Source organism: Vicugna pacos, chromosome 6 (assembly GCF_048564905.1).
Source record: "Vicugna pacos chromosome 6, VicPac4, whole genome shotgun sequence".
Taxonomy (NCBI): Eukaryota; Metazoa; Chordata; class Mammalia; order Artiodactyla; family Camelidae; genus Vicugna; species Vicugna pacos.
This window is the reverse complement of record NC_132992.1, coordinates 28,091,843-28,119,223: the sequence shown is the minus strand read 5'-3', so window position 1 is coordinate 28,119,223 and position 27,381 is coordinate 28,091,843. Positions and strand designations below refer to the sequence as shown.

The following is a 27,381-nucleotide window of genomic DNA, read 5'->3' as shown; positions in this document are numbered from 1 at the left end:
AAAATAAATAACTAAATCTAATTACTTACACTCTAAAAAAAAATTTAAAAAAAATTTACCATCATACCAGAGAATCTCATAAAAAGAGGATTTGGAGCCAGCTCTGCTGTTTACAGGGAGACCACCAGGAAGGACTGAGCAATTGGCAACTAGGCTGAAATGTAAGTATTATTTTAGACATTATCTTTAAATCTTTGAATACCTCCCACAGCAATTCTATCAAATGGTACTTAAAAAGATAAAAATATAAATAAATAAATAAATAAATAAATAAATAAATAAATAAATAAATAAATAAATAAATAAATATTCATTTGGTCTTTTTACCCCGAATTTGGTGTAGCTTCTACAATGTTGTCATCCATAGGCCCTCAGTTGCAGGCAGAATGCCTGGCTGTCATTCACGCCCCGTATATGCCTTCATCTACCTCTCTCCCTTCCTCCATCTAAATCCTATCAGTCCTCCAAGGGCAGTTTAATTTTCATCCTCTTCATGAAGCATGTACTAGTCACTTCAGCTCACTATAATCTCTGTTCCTTTGGATCTCATAACCGTTAATACTGTCCATATGGCTTTCTTGGCACTTTGTCACATACTACCTGATCCTTCCTGTACTGAGGTGGTAAGTCAGAATCATTAGAAGTATGGACACGGAGTCATATATACGTAGGTTCAAATCTGACACTGCCACTTATTGGCTGTGTGACCATGGGCAAGTATTTAACTTCTCTAAATTTCAGGCTATACATTAGTAAAATAAGAATAATAATGGCCTACCTTGCAGAGTAGTAGACAAAGTTAAATTAATGGGAAGAATGATTGTATGACTTTATTTTATATACAACTCATATGGTCCTATCTCAGAGTGTGATGATCAAAAACAGTCCAAATGCAAAAATGTTAACCTCAAAATAGCTCATCTTTTTACTCACATTTCTCTATATCTGGAAGGAATATATAGTCCACAACAAACCCTTTAGAATCTCCCTTTCTTTTCCGATAAGCTTCCCTTACACCCTACAGCTTCTGGGAACCCATCTTTTCATAACATTCAACTAACTCCTCTCCTAGTTTTTAGACCATAAAAATTTTGCATCTTACTCCCACCCCTTTCCTCTCTCCCTTCCATTCCTGTGTCTGTCTCCTCATTCTTGTAAATCTGTATAACAAATACAGTCAGATCTGACCAAGGCCAATACTTTCCTACACGTACTTGGAGGATGAGAAAGGGGGAAAGGCCAAGAAGCACAGGAAAAAGACCAGACACTCATGTGGCGTTTTTGTTCTGCCACAAGTGTAAAGAACTTGGCAGGACTTGGTACATCATACATGCCCCCAATGGGCAACCTCTACTATTTTATTACTATCATGGATTGCAGAATGAAAAAAGAATTATATTCCTCTTCTTTATATATGCAGTCTCCTCTAGATTGCAAAATCTTTTAAGGAAATAACATCGTATTGTACTTTTTTTGTACTCTATAACAGTGCTTCCCAATAGAACTTTCTGCGGTGATGAAAACGGTCTACCATCTGTACTGTCCAATGTGGTAGCCACTCGCTACATGTGAGCGTTGAGTACTTGAAACATGGCCAGTACATTAAAGCAACTGATTTTTTAATTTTATTGAATTCATTGAATTTTCATTACAAAGTCCAGTGTAGCTAGTGGCTACCGTATTGTACAGAGCAGACAATGCCTGTACCTTGCACCAAGTAGACAATCAGTAATATTTATTGGCTGGCTGGATGAATAAGTGATTACATGAACCAGACTGTAAACTATGCATGTTACAGTACTGATATTTCTACAAGGAGATAATTTTATAATCTACTTACTTCAGTGAATAGTAGCTACTATCCTGTTGCTTTATACTCTGGGGTAGTTTTCTTGCTACAGGAAAAAAAATAGCAAATGTTAAAACAAATAAACCAGATTCCATATTTAGGTCTCACTTTTTCTTTGCTCAGTATAAATTCATTCTGACTCTGAAGTCAGCCTCTTCTGTTTTTCAGAAAAAAAAAAAGCAAACCCTGTGATGTACATGTTTTATTTAATGGTGGGTTCTCGTTATGACATTTCCCTTCAGGAATGAAAGTGGAAGAGATAAGTTATTGTCAATGCAGCCACAAGCAAATGCAACCATCTTCCTCGGCACTGAAGAGAAATGTCAAAAAAGATTAATCATGCATTAAAGATGCATGGACACGTTATCCCTCTCACATATCAAAGGACTGGGGTGTGTTTAAATAATTGTAGACCATCCTGAGATAGTCAGGGACTTGGCAGCCTTGAAATAATGTTTGTATCAGTCAGTAGCTCTATGACCTCAACTGTCTCAACAAAGATGGAAGAGTTCATTGATATCTCATCCAAATGATAGTTTTTGTTTTAAAGGCTACTGAGACTTGTAAAAGAATATCTTCATGTTGTTGGCTTTATTTCTTCATCATTTTGTTTTTAAAACATCTCATTTGAAGAAGGCCTTTTATATTTGGGTTAATTTCCTCTTCCTAGGCCAACAGTTAAGAAACCAAGATAAAATGAAGTCATAAAGAAGATTCTCAAAACAGGAGGAGAAGGGAAACTTACTTCCAATCTGAACAAGAGTCTGGGATTTTAAGAACTGAGTAATCCCAAAACATTATGCTAAGTGAAATAAGCCAGACACAAAAGGGCAAATATTGTATTATTCCACTTATATGAAATACCTAGAATATGCAGATTTATAGAGATAGAAAGTAGATTCGAGGTTACCGGAGACTGGGGAGAGGGACACATGGGGAGTACTGCTTAATGGTTACTGAGCTTCTGTTTGGAGGAGGTGGGGATGAAAGAGTTTTGGAAATAGTGGTGATGGTCACACAACATCATGAACGTAATCAATGCCACTAAATCTTACACTTAAAAATTGTTAAAATGACAATTTTTATGTTATATATATTTTACCATAAAAAGAAAAAAAAAAGAATTGGGTAACCCAGTAGGTCTCACTTAAAAGAAAAACAACACTCTTTGGGAGAGATCAACAGTCAAGTTTAACCCAAGTGTTTAGCCCGGCAAAGCCATGTAGAAAACATTCTAACTTAGGGACTTTGATTTTTGACAAGTAACATTTTCTAGGGAAACAAGGATGTCCTCCAGACAACAGCAAGGAAGTCATATCCAAAGGCATTAAAGAGGAGGCAGGGGAAATGATGCCAGCAGAGTTTGGGAAAGGCTGCTGGAGGGCATCCTTCACCTTTAGGTGATATACTGGAGGACAACTATATCTTCTCACAAACGTCTCTTGGGGCCACAGGGAGAAAAAGAATGATGGGCTGGGACCAGTGAACTGACTTAATGTAGCATTTCTTGAGTCTTATGTGGCGATGGCATGACATTAGTTCCAGAAAGGACTTTCATGGCCATTTATTCATCCCTTCGACTTGAGTGAAGCAGGATCGCAGTTAAGCCATCTCAAGCTGAGACCTTACACTTCTCTTGAAGACCTCTAAAATCCCTTGGCGATCCAATTCACGACTCCTAATGAGAGCTTAAACCGTTCCTTTCCCCCTGCCTAATTGGAAGTAGGCAGGAAGCCCTCATCATCTTATTGTTACCCTCAGGTTTCTCATCTGCCTCTCATCACACAAAGCCTAGAAATAAATAAGGTCTTTTAGGAAGGGTATAAGTAATAGCACAGTTTCTGTATGTAGCAGTCAGGGTTCAGGCAGGAAGGCAGAGCCAAGATGATTACGGCAGGAATAAGGGACTTAATATAGGAACGAGACCATCTCTAGTATGGGAGAAGCTGGTAAAGTCTAGAAGGAAGAGTCAGAGGATCAAAGAAAGAGTCACCAACCAGTCACTTGAAAAGCTGACACGGATGGACACGTCGAACCTTTCAGAGAAATCTGAGAAGCCAAGCATGTCTAACTGATACAGTAGGATGTTAAGGATGTTAGGATGTTAATGGAAAGATCTAAGGGAAGTGGTGCCTCTGCGCAGTTATTGAGGGCCATAACTAAGCATCGTGGAGGGCTTGGTGTCGCTGTTGGTCTGCAAGACGAGAGATTTAGGAGATGACCAGGCAGCATAGCAGAGGGGAGCAAGGACCAGCTGGAACCTGCCAAACGCCTTGCTTTTGGCCATCACAACCTCAAAAGGTCGTGGTTTTGTGATTCACTTTGCTTCCATTTGCCAAACCTCACACAAGTTTCTTCTTTGACTAACTTTAACTCTGGACCATGTAGTTATGAGCATAACCCAGGTTGAAATAGCACACTCTAGCATACTGCATCACCTTTCTGCCTTGCAGCTGAGGTCTACACTTGGCTTAAAGAAAGGCATTGAAAATGTTCCTCAAATCGAAATAGAGAAAGCTCTTACCCATCCTTGTCTTGCCCTATCCAGGTGAATGAAAGATTGAAAATTGATTAAAAAATAATCAAGAATATTTCACTTCTTCCCTTCTGACACTATTCATTTACTTCACGGTAATTGATGGTAGAAAAAAAATAGTGCTTTGTTGCTTCCCATCACATCAAGCGCAGTCTCAAGTCTGTCATTCCACATTTTCAGTTCAACTGTGAAGTGTTATCTATCAAAAAATCGAGCAGGTTCTCCATTGGCTGTCCTTACATAATGCCTAACATCCCAAAGTGGAGTACTGTTTGCAGCAACAAAAGCTTGGAAACAACCAATATATTCATCATTAGGAGAGCAGTTAAATAAATCATGGAGAAAACATGTGATGGAATACTAAGCAGACTTCGAAAGAAAAAATGAGGTGCATTTCGGAGCCATCACAACGTTATTTTGTTAAGTGAAATGGGCAATGTGAGAAAAGTGTACGTGGTGCTATTAAACAATGTCTCTTGTCTCTGGGGAAAGTGACTGATGATAGAGTCATTTTGTGCCATATGTTTATACTGCTTATTAGATAGATGGATAGACAGACAGATAGACAGACAGACAGACAAATAGATGTAGATAGATAGATGACAGATAGAATGGGTAGATAGATAGACGGTCCCACATTTTAGCAATGATATGCTCTGTGATACAGAGCAATCTGACTTAGTTTACCCCCGTCCTCTGCTCTTGGTATCAAAGATGCCCAGGAGAAAGAAAGGGTAATTATCATAATCCATATCATAATTAGCAAGCCAAATTCACATGCCGGGTCAACGTACCAAAATGTGCACACATGAGAAAGCCATGGAAAGACTGTTCTACTCCTCCGCCTTGCCTTGTTTCATTCTTCATTGTAACCAACATTTTCATGTCTATTTGTACATTTTCTCACATGAGTTTAAAGACAGATGCAAGTTACCTGTTAGGAATTGTTCTTCTTTGAGACACCACCTATTCCAAACTACAGAGATGAGTTCCCTGTTCTGATCATCAGAATCAGTTATGAAAAGGGGGGGAATATCATTACTAATCTAGGTGAGTTAAGAGGCTTACTCTGCACCCCTCCCCTGTTCCTGGACCACCTGCCACAGGAGGATTGGATTTGCTGTTCTTCTCCTTTGTAATTCATTTCCTCGTTCATTCTGCCCAGATGTTTGACAGGTGCTTAACTTCTGGAATCCCTCACCCAAGAGCCACACATTTTTTCTCGTATGTAGTTGTTCAAGGCACAGAAGCAAACAACATTTTGCTCAAGAATACAAACTGCCCTTGGACTGTACAAATCATGCCTTCCAGAGAAGAGCACATCACTGTGGGCTTTGGGTTGATACTGGTTTCCTGGGAGCAGGAAAGGGCTCCTCTCTGGCTCTCCCTTTCTGTTTCCTACGGCTGTTTGTTAATGTCCTGCTTCAAAGTACTCAGCTGTAATCACTGTGAAAGGGCTGTGAGACACAATCACACAAGAGGGATTTTCTCCTCTGGTACTACACGGACCATCTTTTAATATTGAGAATTAAAGGCACTGAAAAAGTTATTATGTTGGTATCTTTTAGAAGTGGTTATTAGATTTCTTTCTTACCAGAAATCCTAGACTTGCATTGTCTTCTTTCACTGGCCCGCCTGTGTACAGAAGGACAATTGCCCTGCATGAATCCCTCAGTTCTCCCACCAGAACTGTGCAACTATCTCAGTTGCTTGATAAAGAACAGCGCCTTGGGGGTGAGGGTTGTACTGGCTTTTCCATGCAGCTGGGCCTTCAATTTGTGACCCTGTCTATAATTTCCTGTTTTTCTGACAGTGTGAGAAACTGACCTACTACAGGTTGTCTCCCATTAGAAATGGATTATTCAGAGATCACCAAAGAATGGGTGAGTCCTGGGCATATATCCAGATAAAATTCTAATTTGAAAGGATACATGCACCCCAATGTTCATAGCAGCACTGTATACAATAGCCAAGACATGGAAATAACCCAAATGTCCATCAACAGATGACTGGATAAAGAAGTTGTAGTATATTTATACAATGGAATACTACTCAGCCATAAAAAGAATGAAATAATGCCACTTGCAGCAACATGGATAGACCTGAAGACTGTCATATTAAGTGAAGTAAGTCAGACAGAGAAAGGCAATATCAGATAATATCACTAATATGTGGAATCTAAAAAATTACACAAATGAACTTATTTACAAAACAGAAATAGATTCACAAAGATAAAAAACAAACTTACGGTTGCCAACAAGGAAAAGCAGGAGAGGGATAAATTAGGAGTTTGGGATTAGCAGATACAAACTACAATATACTAAATAGATAGACAACAAGGCCCTACTGTATAGCACAGGGAACTATATTCAATACCTTGTAATAACCTATAATGGAAAGGAATATGGAAAAGAACACATATATATGTATAACTGAATCACCATGCTGTACACCAGAAACTGAGACTACATTGTAAATCAACTATACCTCAATTAAAAAAATTTCTTTTAAAAAAAGAATGGATGAGACTGATGCTCTGGCCACCAGCATTAGCATCGTACCACACCTCTCCTTCTCTTCCCCTAGGAAATTCTGAAGACCCTGGTGAAAGTCATTGGTCCTATACATCCCATACGCTTCGTCTCTGTCACTCCACTCCAGCTGCACTGGCCTGCTTGCTGTTCCCTCTGACTCAGGCCTTTGGGACCTGCTGGTCCCTCTACCTGGACTGCTCATCTCCCAGAGAGCCACATGGCTCACACCTTTACCTTCTTCAAGCCATTGTCCAAATGTGACTTTCTTGTCCTCCCTGTTCACAGCTGTAGCCCCCAGCACTTCCTATCCCACTTTCCTTTTTCATTTTTCCTGGGAGATGCATCAGTTTATATGTTTAAATTTTGGTTACTGTATAACCCCCATCAGAAGTTCCATGAGGGCAGGGGGTTTTGTCTCCGTTCCCTGCTGTCTCCTCTTTGGCAAGAGTTGGCACTTTGGAATGGAGGAATGAATGGTCATAGCTGTAGCTCTCCTCCCGTGTTACTAGAAGGGCTAACCTAAGACTTTGCCCTGAGGCAGGAAGATGGGTCGATTCAAAGGAGTAGGAGCCAATACTTAGCTATGAACTGCTATGTTCGGAGCATTTTGCGTTTTGATTCTCGTAATGTTGTCTGCCCAGTACCACCACCGCCTCCTCGCCCTGACCAATTTTTGGAGACTGCTCTCCCTTTCTCTGGGAACTCGTCCCAGCCAGCTCCATCCTTATGGCCACCATGGGAGCCTCTGTTTTAACACAGCATGACCTCAGCTCCAGCCTTCAGTGTTGGATATAGGGGTAGCTTTCTTGTTCAAGCTAGACAAAATACTAGCCCAAGAAAACTTGGAATTCAGACCAGGGGATGCACACTCAACCTGGGTGTGCTATTGAGTTGAGAAAAAGTAAACCTGGGAGCTGCTGTTGATGCGCAAGTGTTCCATTGCACAGACTGGCCAACAGGAAGCTGGTCTGTAGCAAAGAGAAGAGGGGAACAATCATGAAGAGATGCACAGAGATGAGACAGGAAACCAAGCATGGCCCTGGTGCCCTTGAGTCCCCGATTTCAACTGAGAGTCAGCTGCACGCCTATCTTAGAATTTTGAAACACCATTATATCCTTAAACTGCATTCCCTCATTTTTTAAAAAAAACAATTAAAGATGATTTCTGTCTCTTGTTAGGGAAACTTCTCATTAAGATAGGAGTAGGGGATTAAGAGGTAGAAATTATTATGTATAAAATAAATAAGCTACCAGGATGTATTCTACAATACAGGGAATACAGCCAGTATTCTGTAGTAACTATCAATAGAATATAATCTTTTAAAGTTGTGAATCATTATGTTGTACACCTGTAACTTATGTAATATTGTACATCAACTATACTTCGATTTAAAAAATGGAAAAAAAAAGAAAATTCTATTATCTTATTTAATTCTGACAGAAACATGAACGGGTAACTGATCTTACTCTGATTTTGCAGATGAAGAAGGCTTGGAAAGGGTTAGCATCATGTCCAGTTACTATTGGAAAGTGACAGAGCTGGGATTTGATCTCAGGCCAGGCTGATTTCAGAGCTTGATCAAGACTTCCGTATTGTGATTCTGTCACGTCCAATTATCCTGATGTTTTGTCCTGTCTGGGGGGAGGGGGGGCAGCAATTATGCTTATTTATTTATTTATTTATTTATTTTAATGGAGGTACTGGGGATTGAACCCAGCACCTTGTGCATGCCAAGCACGCACTCTACCACTGAGTTATCCCCACCCGCTACCCTGGATGCTTTGTCTTAAAAATTTTTTTATTATGAAGATTTTACACCCATAAAGTAGACAGAATAGTATGATCCTTAGGTACTGGTCAACCGGCCTCAACCATTATCCACACTTACCACTCCTGTTTCCTGGTGGCCTTCTGAGTTGTGGGTCCTCAGAGAGAAAAGAAAACTCTGTAGGGTGCAGGGCCTTGGAGTGGGGTCTACAGAACAGCTGTGTGGTGGTCTTCCGTGGAGAAGTGCAGAAAACAAAGAGACTTTGAACTGAAGAAGCACAGCCGCCAAGAGGGGAAGGGTCTGCAGTGTCGTTAGAGGCAGGAAGGTGGCTGGGATCATCCAAGAGGGAGCTTTTCCAGCCCTGGTGGAAAATGCTAAATGTTGGAAGGCTTTAGAGTTAAAAGAAACGCAAAACGTAGCCCCCACCCTCCCGCTGCGACACATTGCATGTTTGTGATAACCACGTTAGGTGACTGCTCAGTTGTTACCATTGACAGAAGGTCTTCAGGGGCCTCAGTATCAGGATTCATTTGTTTTGCCCTTGCTCTGATTTGCCTCCATCCTGGTTAATGATTTACAAGTGCCACCTTGGTAACAGCTAAAGGACTCTCTCTCCCTGTTCTCTTGAAGGGCAGGAAGTAGCCCTGAGCCTGGGGACAATCCCATCAGCCACGATTAGAGCTGCACCCAGGACACTGTTGGAGCTGACCGGAGCTTTGTTCAACGAGATGGCAGGTCCCCAGCCTGACACTCTGCTGACAGCTGCTGTTTCCCTTCTCTCTCTCCCCCCCCCCTCCCTTGTGCCAGAAGGACATTTATGTAAGCGCCACTGGCTCGGTACTGAGTAAACCAAGATGAGAAGTGAAATGGCTGGACTCAGCAGGGTAGTGGAGGGCATTCCCCACCCTGAAGAAGCACAGCCCGGAACTGCCAAGATGAGCCAGAGTCATTCTCGGGAGAGCCCTGTGCTGGGGGTTTCTCCTCCCATCACTGCTCTTTGGTGCCCAGGACTTTATTCCTAGGATGGAGGCAGCTGCCAGCCCTCTTACCTACCTCACAGGGGAGCTAGGAGACCAAGAGAGGCTGTGAATGGGGAGGCATCTTGTGAACTGCTGAAGGCCAGACAATTGTAAAGGGCTTGCGTTTCCACCACGCTTTTCCATCCTACCAAGGGCACTGCCTCCCACACTGCTGGGCCTCCTTTCAGCTCCAAATCCAGGTCTTTTTCCAGAGGAGGAAACCTTCAGTCAGATCTATTTCTGAATGACATCCACTCCTGAAAAAGAATCCGCCAATATTTATAATTCACAGGCAAAAATGTGTCCAACGTATTTATTCAGCGCCCCATGAGTTCCTTGTGCCTAGCAACCAAAACAGGAAAAAGCAACATATGGAATTTGTAGTTATTTGATACCAACTTGATCTGAATGAACAAACTTGTCTGTTTTTCCCAAGGTGAACCCTGTACAGGGATTATTGCCTGGGGGGTAGGGGGCGGGGGTGGTAAATAATGCTCTTGCTGTTTGAATTTTATTGTTTGTATTTTTTTTTTTCAGAATGAAATCTTTATTCCTGGCTAAGAGAGACAACCACTGAATCTAGTGTGTATGCCACCTGGCTTTCCAACACACTTCTCTACGCCCTGCCTTTTCCAATTCCAAACAACTCCAAGAGTCTTCCCTCACTCCTGAGCACGTTGTGTGAGACATCATAGCAGTAACAATTTTCTCGGGAGGAAAGCGTGTGGCCATTAACTCCACTTCAAGCGCCAGCCATGTGGGTGAATCTGAATGGGAAGAAACCAGAGAAGAAAAAACACCTTTTCTCTCGGGCTCTTGTCTAAAAGTTGCCTCAGCTCCAGGAAGGAGATTTCAGCTCAACATAAGGAAGCACTTTCAAGCAATTAGAGCTGCCGGGACATAGAGCGGACTCTTTTGAAGGGAACCAGGTCCTCACCTGCAGAGGTGAGCAGCCACCGGGAAAGGATGCTGTATAGAGAATTCAAACATCCAAGAAGTGGCTGGACTAGCTGCGTGCAATGCCCCTGCCGATCCCCAGAGTCCGTGAGTCTACAAGAACTGAACTGAGTGACTCAAAGTAGAAGGTCCCCCTGTGGTATTGTCTGAGTGAGCTAGAAAGAGCCTGCTTAAAAATATCTTCTTCGCTGACACCTGAAATTCCAACATCAGTGATATCTTCTTTGGGGTCAAACATTTTTATTTTACTAAGGTTTTTTTCTTTTTCTTTTAAAGGAGTAGTAATGAAAAAACCTCATCCTTGGAGTGAAAGAACTTGCAAAGATTTTCTTCCATCCCCCTCCCCTGAGAGAAAAGCTGGAAACCCTGTAAAATCATGAAGAGAGGAAAAAAAAAAAAAAAAAAAGAAGGAAGGCAGGAAGGAAGACAAGCCTATGATAAATTGTACCCACACCACAATTGTTCGGGATGAAGCCTGACAAGGGCTGAGACAGCTTCAGAATTTCTTAAATATTTGTAGAGTACTTTTTACAAATATTTCCTCTCCAACATCCCAATCATCTGGCAGTTTTACCTGGCCGATCTCAGTAGAGATCATACCTTCACAGCTACCCACTGCGTCCCTGATTTTACCTCTTAGTCCACCCAACTCCCCCACGCACAAAGTTTCAGAATTCTAAGATTGTCAGTTGGGATGGGAAATTCAGCCAAGAGCGTTTCCCCTCTTTACCTGTCAGTGACTTGAGCTCTTACCTCTGCCCTTCCACCTCCTGCTGCTCCCTTAAGCCATTTATAAGATTCCGGTGAAGACAAAGTTAGCAAAAGGCTTTGTAATTAAGTATTCTCTCTTTGTAGCCTTGGGCAAGCTAGCCACTTACTTCAGTGTTTCCACCTGTAAACTGAATCTAAAAATAGCTTCCTCTCAAGAACACTGGTTAGCACAGCATGGAGTGGATGCTTGTGTCAGTCAGAGCCCAGGCTGGACGTTGGCGGCGTATTTTAATCTGAGTGTATTGAGGAGACATTCAAGAATAAACCACTGACAGAGTTAAGCCATGGAAGACCAGTGTTAAACCCCATACTTTCCTCTAAATGCCGTAGGTTAAAAAAATTATTGCTAAGATTACAAAATTAAATCTATCATAATTAAGTATCATAAATTATATTTTAATTGTGAAAATCCATAAATTAAAATTAAATTTAAAGTCCCCCAATTTCTCTAGCACTCAGCTATATTCCTTGCAGACTTCTCTACATGCAAATACATATAGCTAAAAATGAGCGTATACCACACTTAGTGCTCTGTAACCTCTCTGGGCCTTGGCTTCCTCTTCTTTAAAATGGGCCCATTGGGTTGCTGTGGTTACCAAATGCATTATTACACATAAAATTCTTAATAAGCACTCAATAAATAAGATTATTTGTTTTCCATTCCACAATACATGAGGACATACCATATGCCAGACACTGTCTGTAAGAGCTTCATGTGTATTCATTCAATAGATGAGTCTGTTAATAGTGCCCAAAGGGTCTATGAATAAAATAAAACTGCTGTCAATTTCTTCTGCTCCCCATCAAAAGCCAAGATTAGGGTCATGAATAATAAATAACACTAACGTTCGAATTTCCTGCCGATGTTAGAATGTGTTCTTTGTGCTTTGCGATGTCTCCAAAAGTTTTGTTTATTTAATCATGTGTTTGTCTGGCTGAGGTTGAAATAAGTTTCCCTCAGCCCAGAAAAGCTCTTTGAGGAGCACAGATATTCACATGAAGTTTGTAAAGGGGTCAGTCTTAGGAGCAGCAGAACACTGCAGGTTTGGGTTTAGGGCAGGCTTTCGTTCAGTCCTGACTCTGTGCCTGGCTGTTTGGGATTGAAGAAAAAGTGTCTCTATAAACCACACTTTCTTATCTATAAGATGGGGCTATTTTCTATTCTGTTTTGTCTTACGATTTTGCAGAGGGAGGATCATTTGAGAATGTGAACAATACCATCTTGCTGGACAATATAAAAGTCTACACAAATGCAAGTTGTTTATTTAGATCTTATAACACAGCCAAGTTCTAGGAAAATAAAAAGGGAATTCCCACTCCTCCATATCTCTCTCCTAACCACTCCTTTAGCAAGGAGCCCCATGTCCTGGCCGCCCAGTTTACCTTCTTTGGTGTCAAAGCTGGATTGTATCATGTGCTCCCTATGTATCACCTGCTGCATCCATCAGATTGACCCTGGGAGTCATGGCCCTGGCCCAAGATAAACTGTGGAATGGGAGGAAAGCTGATGTCCTTGACAGAATCCTCTTTCTATATTTTTTTCTCCTTTTCCAGTATCCTCTTGTAGATGGGGCTGTGATGAACTCAATGTACCCATGACCACATTCAATCACCTAGAGTCTCATAATCATTCTTACAATTAATCAGTGACATTTATTAAGCATTTAGTAGGTATCAAGCAATGTGAAGAGTTCTTTACAAACATAATCAAATTTACAGCTTCCAACAACCCAGTGATATATAGACGGTTTCATTATTTCCATTTCACAGATCTGGGAACTGAGGTTTAGCCAGGTTAAGTAAACGGCCTGGATCACACAGCTGGAGAGTGAAAGAGTCAAGAAGCTCATTTGGGGTCTGACCCAGAGCTGAGTCTCAGTAAATACTTGTAGAATGAAGTGTCACTGTTAATCAGAGATGATCCTGGGACACCACTGTATTACAGATCACTATTATTTTTATAGGGCATTTGACTCTAAAGCCTGTGCTTGCAACTACTCTCCAGCTACCTGTGATTCCTCTATATTCCTCCTTTAGTGCCTTTGACCCCAGGGAGCCCCCAAGCACATGCTTGATATGAAATCCACCCCCTCTACACAAAGTATGCCGACAAATAAAGTTAGTTTGCTTCCAATTTTCTTAAAACAATGCTTTTTCTACCCACCACTCACCTCCCTTCTTGCCTCATTTCTTAAAAAAGAAATCATTATGTCATTGCATTTTCTCACCTAGGAAGGTCTTTTTAAGTCCCAGCCACCCTCATTTCAACACCCTGGGACCCTAGGAGTGCCAGAGAGAGGTGTGGTAAGGAAAGCAAATATATCAAAGTGAGGAACTGATGCCTACTGAGCTCATTAGCACCCAGGCCCAGGGAGGAAAACTGCTATTATTTTTTTTATCAAATGCACCTTCATTTAAATAAGTTTCAGAGTAATGACAGAAAAAGGGTTCCTTTGGAAATTGTGTTCCTGCTAATAAAGACTGGTTATCTTATGTGCCTTTTCTAGCCTGGTTTTTATCCCCAGAAATGTAACATGTAAGTTTTTACATTTGTTTCCTTATGAGATCTCCATCTCAGCCACTCACCTTTGGGTTCTAGCCCGGGCATAGCCCTGAAAGAGGCAAATGGAAGGTCTGTGGCTGAGGTGGCGCAGCCCCTCTGTGACCAGGAGTTAGGGCTTCAGCTCCTCCCTGTGACTCACCAGCTGGGATTTGATCACTCACTGTTGGTTTCAATCCTATGATTCCTTCAGCCAAGACGGCTTCATGACCCAGTACCTGAGCTGGCCTTCAGGATTTAATTATAACCATTTGTTTTCTCACTCACAATTTTGCCATCCTTTTATGGATATGCCAGGATGCTTCCCTGACCTGGTTGTGCCTTATGCTCACTCTCAACTCTTGAACAAAGATTTTTGCCTCAGACTCAAGAGTCACAGCCACCTAAAATCTTGGTGTTGACATTTTGTATTTAGAGGGTCAGCTAACAAACCCCTACATACACACACACGCGCGGGTGCACACACGCACGCACACTTACTGATTGCTTTCAATTAAAGACAAAAATGAACATAAAAAATATTTTTTCCTTTCCCTTTCCCCCTAAGAGAACATTGGAGCAAATTCTCTGTGTCCTCCTATTTTATAAGCTAGTTTTCCCAGAATCTCAGAAATTATCTGCTTCTTGAACATGCTTGTCAACTACCAACATCTATTAACTAACATGTTCACTTTGTGAAATTTGGCAAAATGTAGCAACATATGTTAAGTGTCTATTCTGTAACCCAGTTATCCTGAAGAAGCAATCTAGGAAGTGTGCAAAGATGTTCACCCCACAACTGTGCATGACAGTGACTACTGGTAACAACTCAAATATCCTAAACTAGGGAATTGTTCAAATAAGTTGTGGTAGCACCATATAACAAGACATCTGTCTGCTAATCAAAAACATGTTGTGAAGGTATTTGTTGATGTGGAAAATATTGGCCATCTATTTGCAAATGGAAAAAAGCCTACAAAACAGTATGGACACTGATGTTATATCCAGGAACTCCACATCTGTGGTCCTATGTGTACCTATCTCTCAAAAATATCTAATAGAAGTCCCACAGAGGTGTACACCAGACCACAGACACAGGTAACAGTGATTCGCTCTGAGTGACAGAGTTTTTTGTTGTTCTTCTCTTTTCCCTGATTATGTATTTCTTTTGTAATTAGGGGAAATAAATGCTGGACTTTGTTGAAAAGAAAAAGTGTTGCTTTTTATGTTTTCTCTTATCTCTGAAATCACAGAACAGAGCTACAGGGAGGATCACCCGTCAGACCTGGTTGCCTCTCCGGGATGCTCGCTTCAGCTTCCTCTGGTCTGCAGCCCAGGCGAAAGCACCCTGTTTCAACTGCATTAAAGAAATCGCAGTTCCCAGGAGACCAAGACCACATCCTTCCCTGAAGGCTGTCCTGCCACATTTTCTTGCAGCCTCTTTTGAAGTCTAGGAAACCACTTTTTGAGACTGTATTAATTTCCCTCCTAACATTTCTAGGTATCTCTCTTGGCCATCTAGAGCTTAACATTTGACAAGTCAAGATGGAAAGTGCATCAGACTATAAGTCAGAGAATTGGGCTTTGTCCTACCTGTATTAAAACTAACTATGGCTTTGGACAAGCCACCCAAACTGAAGCTCAGAAGTTTTACTCCTCTGAGGAAAAACAAATATCAACCATTTAGTACTCTGCCCACTCCATAGACTGGGGTTGCAAAGACCAAATAAGATAATACACAAGGAAGAAGTGAGAAAAAGCATCTACTTAAATGTTTACCATCACTGTCATGATGTTATCATGGTCATTATTAACACTATTACAGCTCTGATAACTGAAGAAACCAGTAGCTGACATTACAATTTGACTTTAGTTTCTGGAAAGGGAGAAAGAATATCTCTACGTCCAGGTCGCTGAGTTACCCTTGGTCTATAGTATCAACTGAGGTTACATTCTTAATGTGTTTTTATAAGACTTGCCTTTATGGTGTCAAATGCATATAACCTGCTTGCTTCTCTGGAGGAAGGTCCTGGAACTCAATTACTCTTGCTCTTTTCCATCTCTTATTGGCTATCTCTTACCTTTGCCTTTTTCCCTTGTAAAGGAGGACCAGCCCCAAGCTGCTTCCTTTGGTTTTCTCTGACATGTCTCTTGTATCCTTAGTGCCTAAGTCAGGGCCGAACACGTTTAAGTACTGTATTCAGTATATATGCGCAAAAATCATAAATGAATTTTCTGAGTACCTTTTAGGCAAAGCATAGTGATGGAAAAAAAATGGGGCAGGGAGAGAAGTTTCTAAACATCACTGAGAAACACTGGCCAATAAGCGAGAGGCTCAGGGCACACTTGGGCTCCTGGAAGAGAGAGACAAAAGCCTGCAGGAAAGCTGCAGTCAGGATGGGTGGGAGCCAGAGGTCTTCTTCATGGCCTAGGGGAGCCTGAGCTCCGTCTGGAGCCCACCATACTGCCCAGGGCTTCTGGAAGAAATGTTCTAGAACATGGTGTCTCGAGGGGAGGGGCAGTGTGGAGATGCCCAAGGTGCTCCCAGAGACAGATACACACCCATATGCACAACTGAAGGCCAAGGCCATGGGTCTGTGGCCTTGAGTTAATCCTCTCGCTTGGACCAAGCCCAGGAATAAGGTACCTCAGAACTGGATGGGCCGTGTGCTTAACCAGGACAAGATCTCCTTCTCTCCAACGTTGTTGCCAACTCATGATTCTCCTAACCTGTGCTTGGAGAGACGTGGACCCAGAGTCAGAGGACCTCTGACTTCCACTGCTAGCAGCCTTTTTCCACCCAGGCCATCCTTTCCTGACAATTCAACAAGCTACTTTCTTAATCCCACCCTACCTCAACCTCCATCTAACCTGGAGCTCTTTATTCAGGCTTGCTCTCTGGCTCTAAGTTGGACCTACAAAATGAAGGAGCGAATGGGATGACATTTACCATCCACCTCCAGGTCCTGTGATTCTGTGTTTTCATTGACTTATTCAGTCAATAGATGTTTGTGAAGCCTTGCTCTGTCTGTACCTGGAACTGCAGAAACAAAGGTGACTATGATGTGGCAATGCCTTGGAAAACCTCACAGTCTCATGCTGCACTGAGACACACCAAGAAAAGAACCTTTGGTAGGGGGGAAGGGGAGGAGAAATGTCCCAATGAAAGATCTACTAAGAGCAAGGGCAGTAGACCAATATGCCCCGTTTCCTGAGACCTCATCTAGCTGAGCTTTCTTGATGGTAATGTCTTGATGTTACTGTTGTGTCATGTTGGCTTCAACATCACACTGCATGGGCTGAAGTCTAGATACAGCCATGGGCTAGATGTATGACCTACGTGAGCTGACGTAACATCTACATATTTTGGTTTTCTCATCTGAAAATGGATGTAATCATACTTGGTTGGCTCCTTCCAGGCCATTGTGAGGGTTAAAGGGGAAATGTTCTGCACATTTAATATCTGCTATTGTTGGGATCATGAACAGAAATATTTAGACCATTCCGATTTCATGTAAGAAGGCTTTGGGAAATTTTTCTTTTATTATCTTTGAGAAAATAAAAAATATGGAAGAATAAAATAGAAAATTATGCAAAAAGGGAAAAAAAGATTTTTTTTTTGGAGAAAGCAATCGTCTGCAAAAAGCTTGGCCCCTACCTAGAGACAGGTACAACAGATAAAGTTCCCCAGATCAAATGTCTCAGAGGTATCAAAATTCACCAATTCTATATTTAGGTGCCCATATGTTCCCACTGGCCAGAGTTGCCCACAAATACAGACATTTCAGTGCACAGAGCAGCAATTGTCGGAAAGATTTCCCTTTTAGGAGAGGGAGATGTTACAAAGCTTAATCGGTTCTAAGTGATTCTGAAATATTGTATCAATTTACAGCAGAAAGGTCATCATGGTGAATAAACATGAGGATTCTGCTCAGAGTCTGGGATTTAGCAGACTAACTCCCACTAATGTTAATGGGGCCATGTTGCCAAATCCCCAACCTTCACCCTGGATATTTGCTCCAATCCCTTACTGTTGAGATTGAAATGTGTTTTCCAAATCAAAGCTGATCCTGGATGGAACCTCTGCCTGGGACAGTGTAGCTGATTCCCTGGGGACCTGGTAGTACTCAAAACGATGGCTTTGTTGAAAGGTGTGTCTTCATATTTCTACCCAATTCACCACGGCTTCCTTTGCCTGATGCACAGGGCGGTCCATTCAACCCAGTTTCCAAACTCACTTCCCACTGTTTCTCTCCATGAACTCCAGGCAAAACAAAATCTCCCAGTTCTCCACATCTGTTCCCAGGCTTCTCTGCTGGAAGGGAACGTTTATGTTGGTCCTTGCCTTCTTCTCTGTTCTTCAAAGAGATACATCTTAAGATACCACCTTGCTGGTGATTTTTTTCTATACTTGCTCCCCGCATCAACACACACATACACGTCGGATATGATGGCTCCCCCTCTTAGAACTCAAAGTTCCTTGAACCTCGAACACGGCACCATTCACTTTCTGCCCTATGAAGCTGACTTATTCCCCTCAGATAGACTGTGGGCCCTGAGGGTAGGGTGGGCATCACACCTCTCTTTGTATTTCCTTTAACACCGAGCCCAAGCCCTTGCACACCATCGGTGCTCAAGAAGGCACTGAAATGAATTGAATGACTTCCTATTGCTTGATGTGTTTGGAGACTGGGACCTTCAAGGAAGGGGTTGGGGATTGGGAAGCTGGGGTATAGTTATAGATGACAGACCCTTCATCTATTAAGTTAAATAAACATGTTTTAGAGAGCATCATAGAGAGAAGACATGGTCCATTCCTCAGAACTATGTTCGCCCCAGCTGCTAGAGACTTAGAACACTGGCCTGGGTGAACCGTGGATCTAATTCACAATGACAAGCCATGCACCAATATTTGGCACCAGTGACATTTCAGAGGCCTCAATATTTATACACTGTCCTTGCTTACAGCCCTCCAGACCCCAGCCTGACAAAAGCCAATGAGTACATTTTAGCCACAACTCCTCACTTAGGCTGGATTTCACCAGGTCTGCTTGAGCTAGTGTACAGTCAATCAGTGTGTAACAATCTTCTAAATGAACATAACTTTTGGGTAGTCACATAAAGCTGGCTTGCCATGTCTGATGGAATATCATAGCCCTGGCTGGGCTGGATGGATGCTTCACCTTTGCCTGCTCTTATTTTAAGTGCTTCCATGGAATCTGCAGGAAGTCTGGAAGGATCTAAGGCAAAGGATGATCTGTGCTCACCGTTTCTGCTTTCTCACTTCCCACTCCCTCACCAGGTCTAGTGGATGGTTTTGAGGCCTTTGGCTAGCTTGTGTTTAGCTATTTTATTTAGCTGAATGCCTGCTAAAGTTGGATACTCCTAACAGACCTTTTCTCTCGAGATTCCACCTCCCTTAACTTTATGAAATCACTTTGCAACTTGCCTTTTCAGCCCCATCCTAGACTTGTCCTCCTCCGTCCACTCCAGGTTCTATCCTTGGTCAGCCCCACTCATCACCAAGGCCACTGCTTCACCCCTGAGAAGTGTTGTTAACCTTCCATCCACAGCTTCTCCTTGTGAGCCTTGCATGAAAGGTAAGCCAGAGCTGCTCTGTTGTGGAGACCTCACACTTCCCTCCCCACTCTTCCCCAATTTCTCCTTCAAACATCTGATTCTCATGACTTTATGCTCACGCCTCTGACTCACTTGTCCTCCCCCTTGAGCACACATTTGAATCCCCTAGAAACAGGGAAATGAAAAATGCTGATGGCCAGGCTGCAGCGTCAGAAATTCTGACATAAGTTGTCTGGAGTGAAGCAGAGACATCAGTATTTCTAAAATATTGTTTTCCCATTATCACTGACACGTACTTTTACGTCTTGGTCTGAGAAGCAGCTTTGACAGCCCTTCTCAAGAGCTGAGCCTGAGGTGTTATTATCTCCCGGGCTCCAGGCTCTGGAGCAGGAGCTCAGTGGCTGTTTATTGTCTTAAGTAAAGTAGCCACACAACTTGGTTTGCTCAGGACAGATCCAATTTACACCCATGGTCCTGGTGTTCCATTCAATTAGCTATCCTGCCCTTTTTGTTCACAAAAACATCCCATTTTGTACAACACATTATATGAGCCCTTCCCCTCCTCAACCAGAAGGGTACCCAAAGGTTTAAAAATACTTAGCATTATAGGCCAAACTGTGTCCCCCCAAGGTCAGAATGAGACTGCACTTAGAGCAGGGCCTTTAAAGAGGTGATTAAGTTACAATGAGGCCATTAGGGTCGGGCCTAATTCAATCTGACTAGTGTCCTCATAAGAAGAGGAGATTAAGACACACAGACACTGGGACGTACAGGCACAGAGGAATGGCCATGTGAGGACACAGGGGGAAGGCGACATCTGCAAAGCAAGGGGAGGCCTCAGAAACAACTAATCCTGCCAACATCTTGATCTTGGACTTCTAGCTTCTGGAACTGTCAGAAACTACCTTTCTGTTGTTGAAGCCACCAGTCCGTGACGTTCTGTTATGGCAGCCCCAGCAGAATGATACACTTGGTAAGACATAAAGAAAGTAAAACCAATGTAAATATTGCTTTCTAAATATTCCAGTCCTCCAACAGTATGAATGCTTATACCGTTTCCCAAGAAACCCACTGTCCATCTGATTTTAGCTCTCTGGGTTTCCTCAACAGTACAATACAGTAAACAATACAATAAAGGGCTTGGCTTAAAGTCTTCACGGGTGCTTTCAGCTTCCACACCTGCTGAGCCTGTTAGACTGTTGCCAGATGGAAAGCAGAGGTGCCCGTCTGTCTGCTAGTAAACTAGATGGTGGTAATTCATGTCACGTGGTTACAGAGGGGAAGGCATGGTTCCTGCCCTCAGGATGCCTCACACTGATCTAGAACCATCTCATCTCTGTGCAGCAAGGGGCAGAGTGACTTTTCTGGAGGCTTAGTGCCTGGAGGAGAGTTTAGAATAGACTCCTGGGTGAGCAGACAGCCAAACTGATTTTCAGTGGGTAAAGAGGAACACACCCAATGAAGGAAGGTGGCAGGACAGGTATTCCCTGCGGAAGAAACAGCGTTGAAAAAAAAAGAAAGCAGAGGTGAAAGAGAAACCATGTTCTTTCTGGTGTTTTCATAACTTCCCCCACCCTCGATTTTAAATCCAGTCCTTTTGCTCCGTTCTCAGAGGTCACAGAGTACAGATGTGATCCTTTATATCTTTTAAACCTTCAAATACTTGATGACTTAAAAAGGACACACTCTGTACTTTCAGCTTTTCTTTCCACAGGCTAAGTACCTTCCGTCTCTTCAAATTTTAAACCCAGTTCACTCATTAGCACTCGCTACTCCCACCAACATGCATGCACACGGCCACGTGTGCCCTCACAGGCCACAGAGGTCTGTGGTTCACCAACGGGCTCTCAAATTCAACAGAATAGATTGGTGCTGTCCTCTCACAAGGTAGAGATTAAGGTCACATCCACCATGTAGCTATGCGAACCATCAAATCATCAGTATATTTCCTTCATTAAATAGAAAGCAAAAGAATCAGACACATATCAGTCACTCTGAGGGATGACTCTGATGAGGAGAGGAAGGTGCTTTGCCTTCACCACTACTGACAAGAGAATTCACAGTCTTGCCGTTCGCAGGTGTTTGGAAACATTAAAGAACTGAAGTAGATCAGCCCCACTGATACGAGAGGCATTTCTACTAGGAAACACTCTCATTCTTCCAACCTCACATCATGGCATAAATACAACAGCCCTTGTTTTCCACGCAGATTCCTACTTCTTTCACACCCAAGCATATGCTGAGAGCTCTCAAGCACCACTCTTCCTCCATCTCTGGGAGGTGTCTTAAAACATTTTTAGCTCAGCAAACACAAAACAGAGGAGGATCTGTTTCTTTACTCAAGAGTAATCATTTTCAACTGGCTGTTTATATGGCAACTGGAAACCTTAAGGTTGAAGCAGATATATTTTCATTCTAAAATTGGCATCTGTACTGCCATAGTTAAGGGATGCAACAATTACGTTTGACAAACAATCATCCAGGAAATTGCTTTGCAATATTCAGACCAAGTGCTCATTGGAATTAGAAGGTAAGCAGCACTGAAGAACTGAGGAAGAATATTATCTACTCAGCTAATGGGACCACATGTAGACAGAAAATCCCAAAAAGTGATAGTAAAATGTGTGGCTAAAAAGCAGTATCTTATGATATATAAGCAAAGAATCAGTCTCCTTCGAAAGAATCTGGTAAGAAACAGTTGATTAAAAGCCTAGAATTGTGCTGTGTGATACAGTAGCAATTAACCATATGTGGTTATTTAAATTAACTAAAATTAAATAGAATTAGAAATTCAGTTCTTCAGTTGCACTGGCCACATTTTACAAGCTCAGCTGTCATCGCCCTATTGAGCAGCCAAGATGGGGGACGGTTCCATCATTACACAAAGTTGTATTGGACAGCGCTGGTTTAGAGGGTTCTGCTGGGTTAGCATCATTTAAACATCAGGCCTTAAAGAGATGATGGGGAGCACAGCATGCTGCCAAATGTGACAACTGATAGCAGGAAAGGATGGAGGAAAAGGAAAAAAATAATTCCACTCCTGAAATAAGCTAATATGTTATAGCATTGACATTTTATTATAAGAAATATCCCTAGACAAGCAGAGGAATCTTGGGCTCAAATGAAAAGGCGTTAGTCAATATGAATACCTCATCACACGTTTCATAAACATTCAGAGAAGGTACCAGCCTCTTCCCGTCTGTTAGTGGCTGGACTTTATCGGTCATCCTCCAAATGCCACTCATCCACCCCTCACTCCCTGCCCCCAGAGTTCGGCTTTTTTGAATATGTAACAAGACTTTTTTTGAGCATATATTTAAGGAAATAGAACTCCAATCAAAACAGAAAATTGCGGACTCTTCCCATTTAAAAAAAAAAGGCAAGAACTTTATTTTAAATAAATCCTCAGTTGTGTGTTACACCACGTCCATATCTAAACCAAAAATCATAATGATAATGCAAAGGAAACAGAGGGCTTCATAAAAGCACATTATCCAAATATTACTCTTGGCCAATGTTTTAACTAAATACACAGTGGATGTGAAAGGTACAGTATGGCACTTAAATAAATAAGAGCAAAGAGAAGGAAACATATTCACAGTCCAAAGCAATAGGTTTTTGAACCTTTGGTATATATCTCAAATAAGCATCCGTAAACACGTGTTAGCTCCAGGTTTAGTTCCAGGTTTAGTGTTTAGTTCCAGGTTTCTTAAGCCAGTGATTTGTGCATGTTTCAAAAATAACTGAGAAAATAATAAATCAGGTTTGACATGGGCTGATTAAGGTCTCTGGTGTGAGCACACAGGTAAATTCAAACCATGGCAAAATGAAGTGCAGCTGTGTTGCACAAAACAAAACTCTACAAGAAAATGAGTGAAATACACGTTAGAAATTCTGTGGCTCGAGCAGACATCCATGATATTAACAACAACAAAAACATTTTTAATGCTGTCCGAAGTCCACAAGCTGGAAGGCAGAAATGTCCCAAAGCTCATAACCACATGCCTAACAGTGCAACAACCATCCCACAGGAGTGTTACAGTTGCATATTGCAATTCCCACCCTCCCACCCAACCCCTGCCCCTAATAAACAGCACCAGTGCAGTTTGGTTAGAAAACTGGAAATATTGAGACATTCCTAAGGTTTCCATAACGACTAAGGGCCAGTCAGATGGGGCTGGAGCGCAAACCTCTTCCATGGCCATTCTCCAAAAAGCACCCCATGGAATTCCCTCTAGCTTGCAGATAAACCATAGTAGGTCTACTGTAAGGCCAGATTGAGAAAAAAGCTGGCATGCTATCCCGGGTTGAGGGAGAGGGGGCATGCTGATGGGGGAGGTACATGAAGGATGCCTCAAGGATGTTTGTCCTGCAGCCCAGGATGAAGGGATGTCTTGAGATAGGTCTCAAATTCTGTACCATGAAATATTTGACTCATGCCATTCACCAGAATACAGAGCTTAGCAGAGCTAAGTCCTGCTTTGTAGCTGTGCAAGTCCACTATTATCAGGATCAAACTGGACCACGAAAGAAAAGGGTCCAAGGAAGTTCAACTCATCCGTCTACCCAGTTGTCTCTGGAATCAGTGGTGTGATGTGCTAAAGGGTCTGCTTTCTCTCCTCTTCCCCACTGTTGCAAGATCTTCTCCTAACCAGCTTTACGCTACATCTCAATGATGACAGTCACAGAATGAGGGCAGATAGAGTCACTCTCAAGCAGACATCTGCCTAGGGGCTACTTGTCATCCCCCAGGCCTTCTCAAAACCTGCCCTTTCACACATAGGCAGAATCACTGGACTGAGTCCTGCCAAAATTGGGAACACTGACCCGAGGCAGGTCCTTGTTGCGGATCTCATAGACTGACTTCCTCTTGGCCTGAGCCCCTCGCACGGCCAGCTTGATCTTGCGCCATCCCAGGTGGTTGAGTTCAGCCAGGTTGAGCACAACACAGATGCCACTGACTGCAAACATGAACACTAGAAAGACGGTCTTCTCAGTAGGCCGGGACACATAACATTCCACCTCCTTGATGCAGGGGTAGCGGTCACACTCATACAACCCTGGGACGCTGAAGCCATAGAGAAAATATTGGCCCACCAGAAACCCAATCTCCAGGGCATTTCGGAACACCACTTGGATAATGTAGAAGCGGGAGATGCCTTCCTGTCTTCGGAGCTTGGATCGCGATGCAGTGCGCAGCCCTGATGGGTGTGGGGTCAGCTCCTTAACCTCTAAACAATCTGGCTCTGTCTCCTTGCTGGTGTTCTCTGTGTTCTGCAGCACCCCATTGACAATGGCATTTTGCAACTTCTTATCTTCTCGTTTGCCACCACCACTGCCCCCACCGCCAGTTCCTCCAGGACCCCCCATGGACTCAGGCGGGTCTCTGTCCAGGGCTAAGAAGACAGTAGAGTAGCGGCGTTCTCGCTGCTTGGCAGACTGGTGCACAGAGTAAGTGATGAAGCATAGACTGGGGGTACACACCATTATGATCTGGAAGACCCAGTAACGTATGTGGGAGATGGGAAAGGCGCGGTCATAGCAGGCCTGGTTACAGCCGGGCTGCAGTGTGTTGCACACAAACATGGTCTGCTCATCATCGTACACTGTCTCCCCAACGATGGCCACAATGAGGATCCGGAAGATAACCACCACAGTCAACAGGATCCTGAGCAGGGGAAAGGGAGGAAGAGAGGTTCTCAGGGGCTGAGTCACTGACTTAGGAAACACCTGCTCCTCCCTTCCCCGCTCTGGTGTTGACTGGGGAGCTAGCCGTCCTGTGAGGTACTGAACTGGGAATCTAGCAAACTTTTTTTTTGTCTCTTCCCTTTCTGCCGGGTGTTAGTAGACCGGGAATGTTTCATATTACAGGGATCTCAAGTATGTGTATCTCCATACACTGGACGTAGTGTACTTGCAATAGATCGATTTTATTGGTGTATATGGGATGTACAGAGGTACAAAACACACCTTCACTCTGGATATGGCAAATGCTCATGGAACAGCTGAACACGGAGAGTACGTTTAGTTTACCCTCAATATGAATACTGAACTTAGTGCTTAATATATATAAACAGATAGCTATGAATATATATACACATATATACCTATATATAGTACATATATGTGAATATATATACGTATGAAGACACAAAGTGTCAATTGGTTGTATGGGTTTCTGGCACTGTAAGTTTAAACGGGCAAATCAGTTTAGCTTAATTGCTATTTGTTGGGAAAAGATACATTTGCTCCCAAGAGCAAATCCATCTCCCCATTTGCCCTTCTCTATCCGAACACAATCCTGCCTTCTTTGAAGATTCTATTTAGGGAACCGGATGAAGATTGGCTCTGACTCCGGAGAGTGGGGGGACCACGACTGAGCCAATAACTCCTCTGCTAATGGGAGAAGAGTGAATCCCCTGGTGGTGCTTCACAGGGAAGGGATGGATAGCTGATGAGGAGCAGCTGGAGGAGGGGGGCATCACTGGGCATCCGGCAATCTCTCAATGCCGAGAACACAGGCGCATGGACCAAGGATGATGGGAAGGGAGCAGAGGGTGGTCCGGGGGCTGTTGGGGCTCGGTACGGACATTAGAAGGGACTCCCAGGGGCCGCCCGACGGGGCCCACTGACCGCCGGCTCGGCGCCCTTACCTCCCGATCATAGTGGAGTGCTGCTGCACCGCGGCTTCCAGCAGCCTCTCCAAGATGGTCCATTCCCCCATCGCTGTGCATCCGGAGGCAGCAGACAAAGACTGGGCAGCACCGGGCACGTTCCCGCTCTTGGCCCCTCCCCGGGCCGCACCTCCCGACTGGGAGCAAACTGCCCCCCGATTAAAGAAACAAACAAATGTTTTTAAAAATCCAAGAATCCCCTCTCCCTTTTATTGTACTTAAAAGAGGGAAATGGGGAAGGAAGTCCAAGCACGGCCGGCTGACGGGCCGCTGGCGCGGTGCGGAGATCGGGCACGGACCTCCCGCGCCGTCCGGGGGCCAGGTCTGGAGCCGGCGGCTGCCCGGGCGCGGGGCGGGGCGGGGCGGGGCGGCGGGGGTGGCAGCGTGCAGGTCCGCGAGCTCCCGGCCGCCCGCGGGGGGTCTTTGGTTGCCACTCACCCCCGGGGGTTGGGGGCCGAGGAAGGGTCCGGGCACCAGCCCCGCGCCTGGCACTTCAGCGGGCACCCGGCGCTCCGGCGCTGCCGCCTGCGAAGCCGGGGAGGAGCGCGCGGAGCTGGCTGCAGGGCTCGGGAATCCGCGGCCGCCGCCTCTAATCCGGCCTTAAGTAGTCTCCGCCTGCGTCACGCCAGGTCGGCGGAGGGGAGCCGAGCGCGGCGTGCGGCTGTCGCTGCGCGCCGGGGCCCTAGGGGCAGGGGACGCGCGCAGGGGGAGAGGGGGGCAAGAGTCCTGGGGGCCCGGCGCGGAGTGGGGCGACTTCGAGAGGAAGGATCGCAGCGCTTCTCGGGGCTTCTTGGGGGCGCGCAGGTAACCTCACCTGACCGCCAGCCCCCGGCAGGAGGAGGGGGAGCCGGGAGCAGACGCGTGGGTGAGTGAGGAGGGGTGTGAGTAGGTAGTTCAGCGTCTCTCCGTGCATCCCTCACCTTTTGCTTTTTGTCTTTGGGGATACAACTGAAATCCCCTCTCTGAATAGAGATGCTCGTTGGGGGACGGAAAGTGGGGGCAACAACAGGACGCTTTTAAGTCTCCTTTGGACAGGACTGCCTGGCTAAGAGTGAGTCTGCCGTTCGGTGCCTTCGTGGACACGATGCAGGGGTGAGGAAAGCTTGATGAGAGTCCATTTAGGCTGAAGCTTAAATATAGGTGTGAAGCTGCC

At 43.9% G+C, this 27,381-nt stretch overlaps 1 protein-coding gene across 1 annotated transcript; it reads right to left on the bottom strand.

The window, feature by feature from the left end:
• Positions 1-22,919: 22,919 nt before the first annotated feature.
• Positions 22,920-26,806, bottom strand: GJD2 (gap junction protein delta 2). Its single transcript, XM_006201618.4, has 2 exons — positions 26,208-26,806; positions 22,920-25,222 (listed from the first exon to the last, which is right to left on the bottom strand). Exons 1-2 carry the CDS (start codon positions 26,276-26,278, stop codon positions 24,328-24,330), a joined length of 966 nt encoding a protein of 321 aa, XP_006201680.1. The 5' UTR covers positions 26,279-26,806; the 3' UTR covers positions 22,920-24,327.
• Positions 26,807-27,381: the final 575 nt, after the last annotated feature.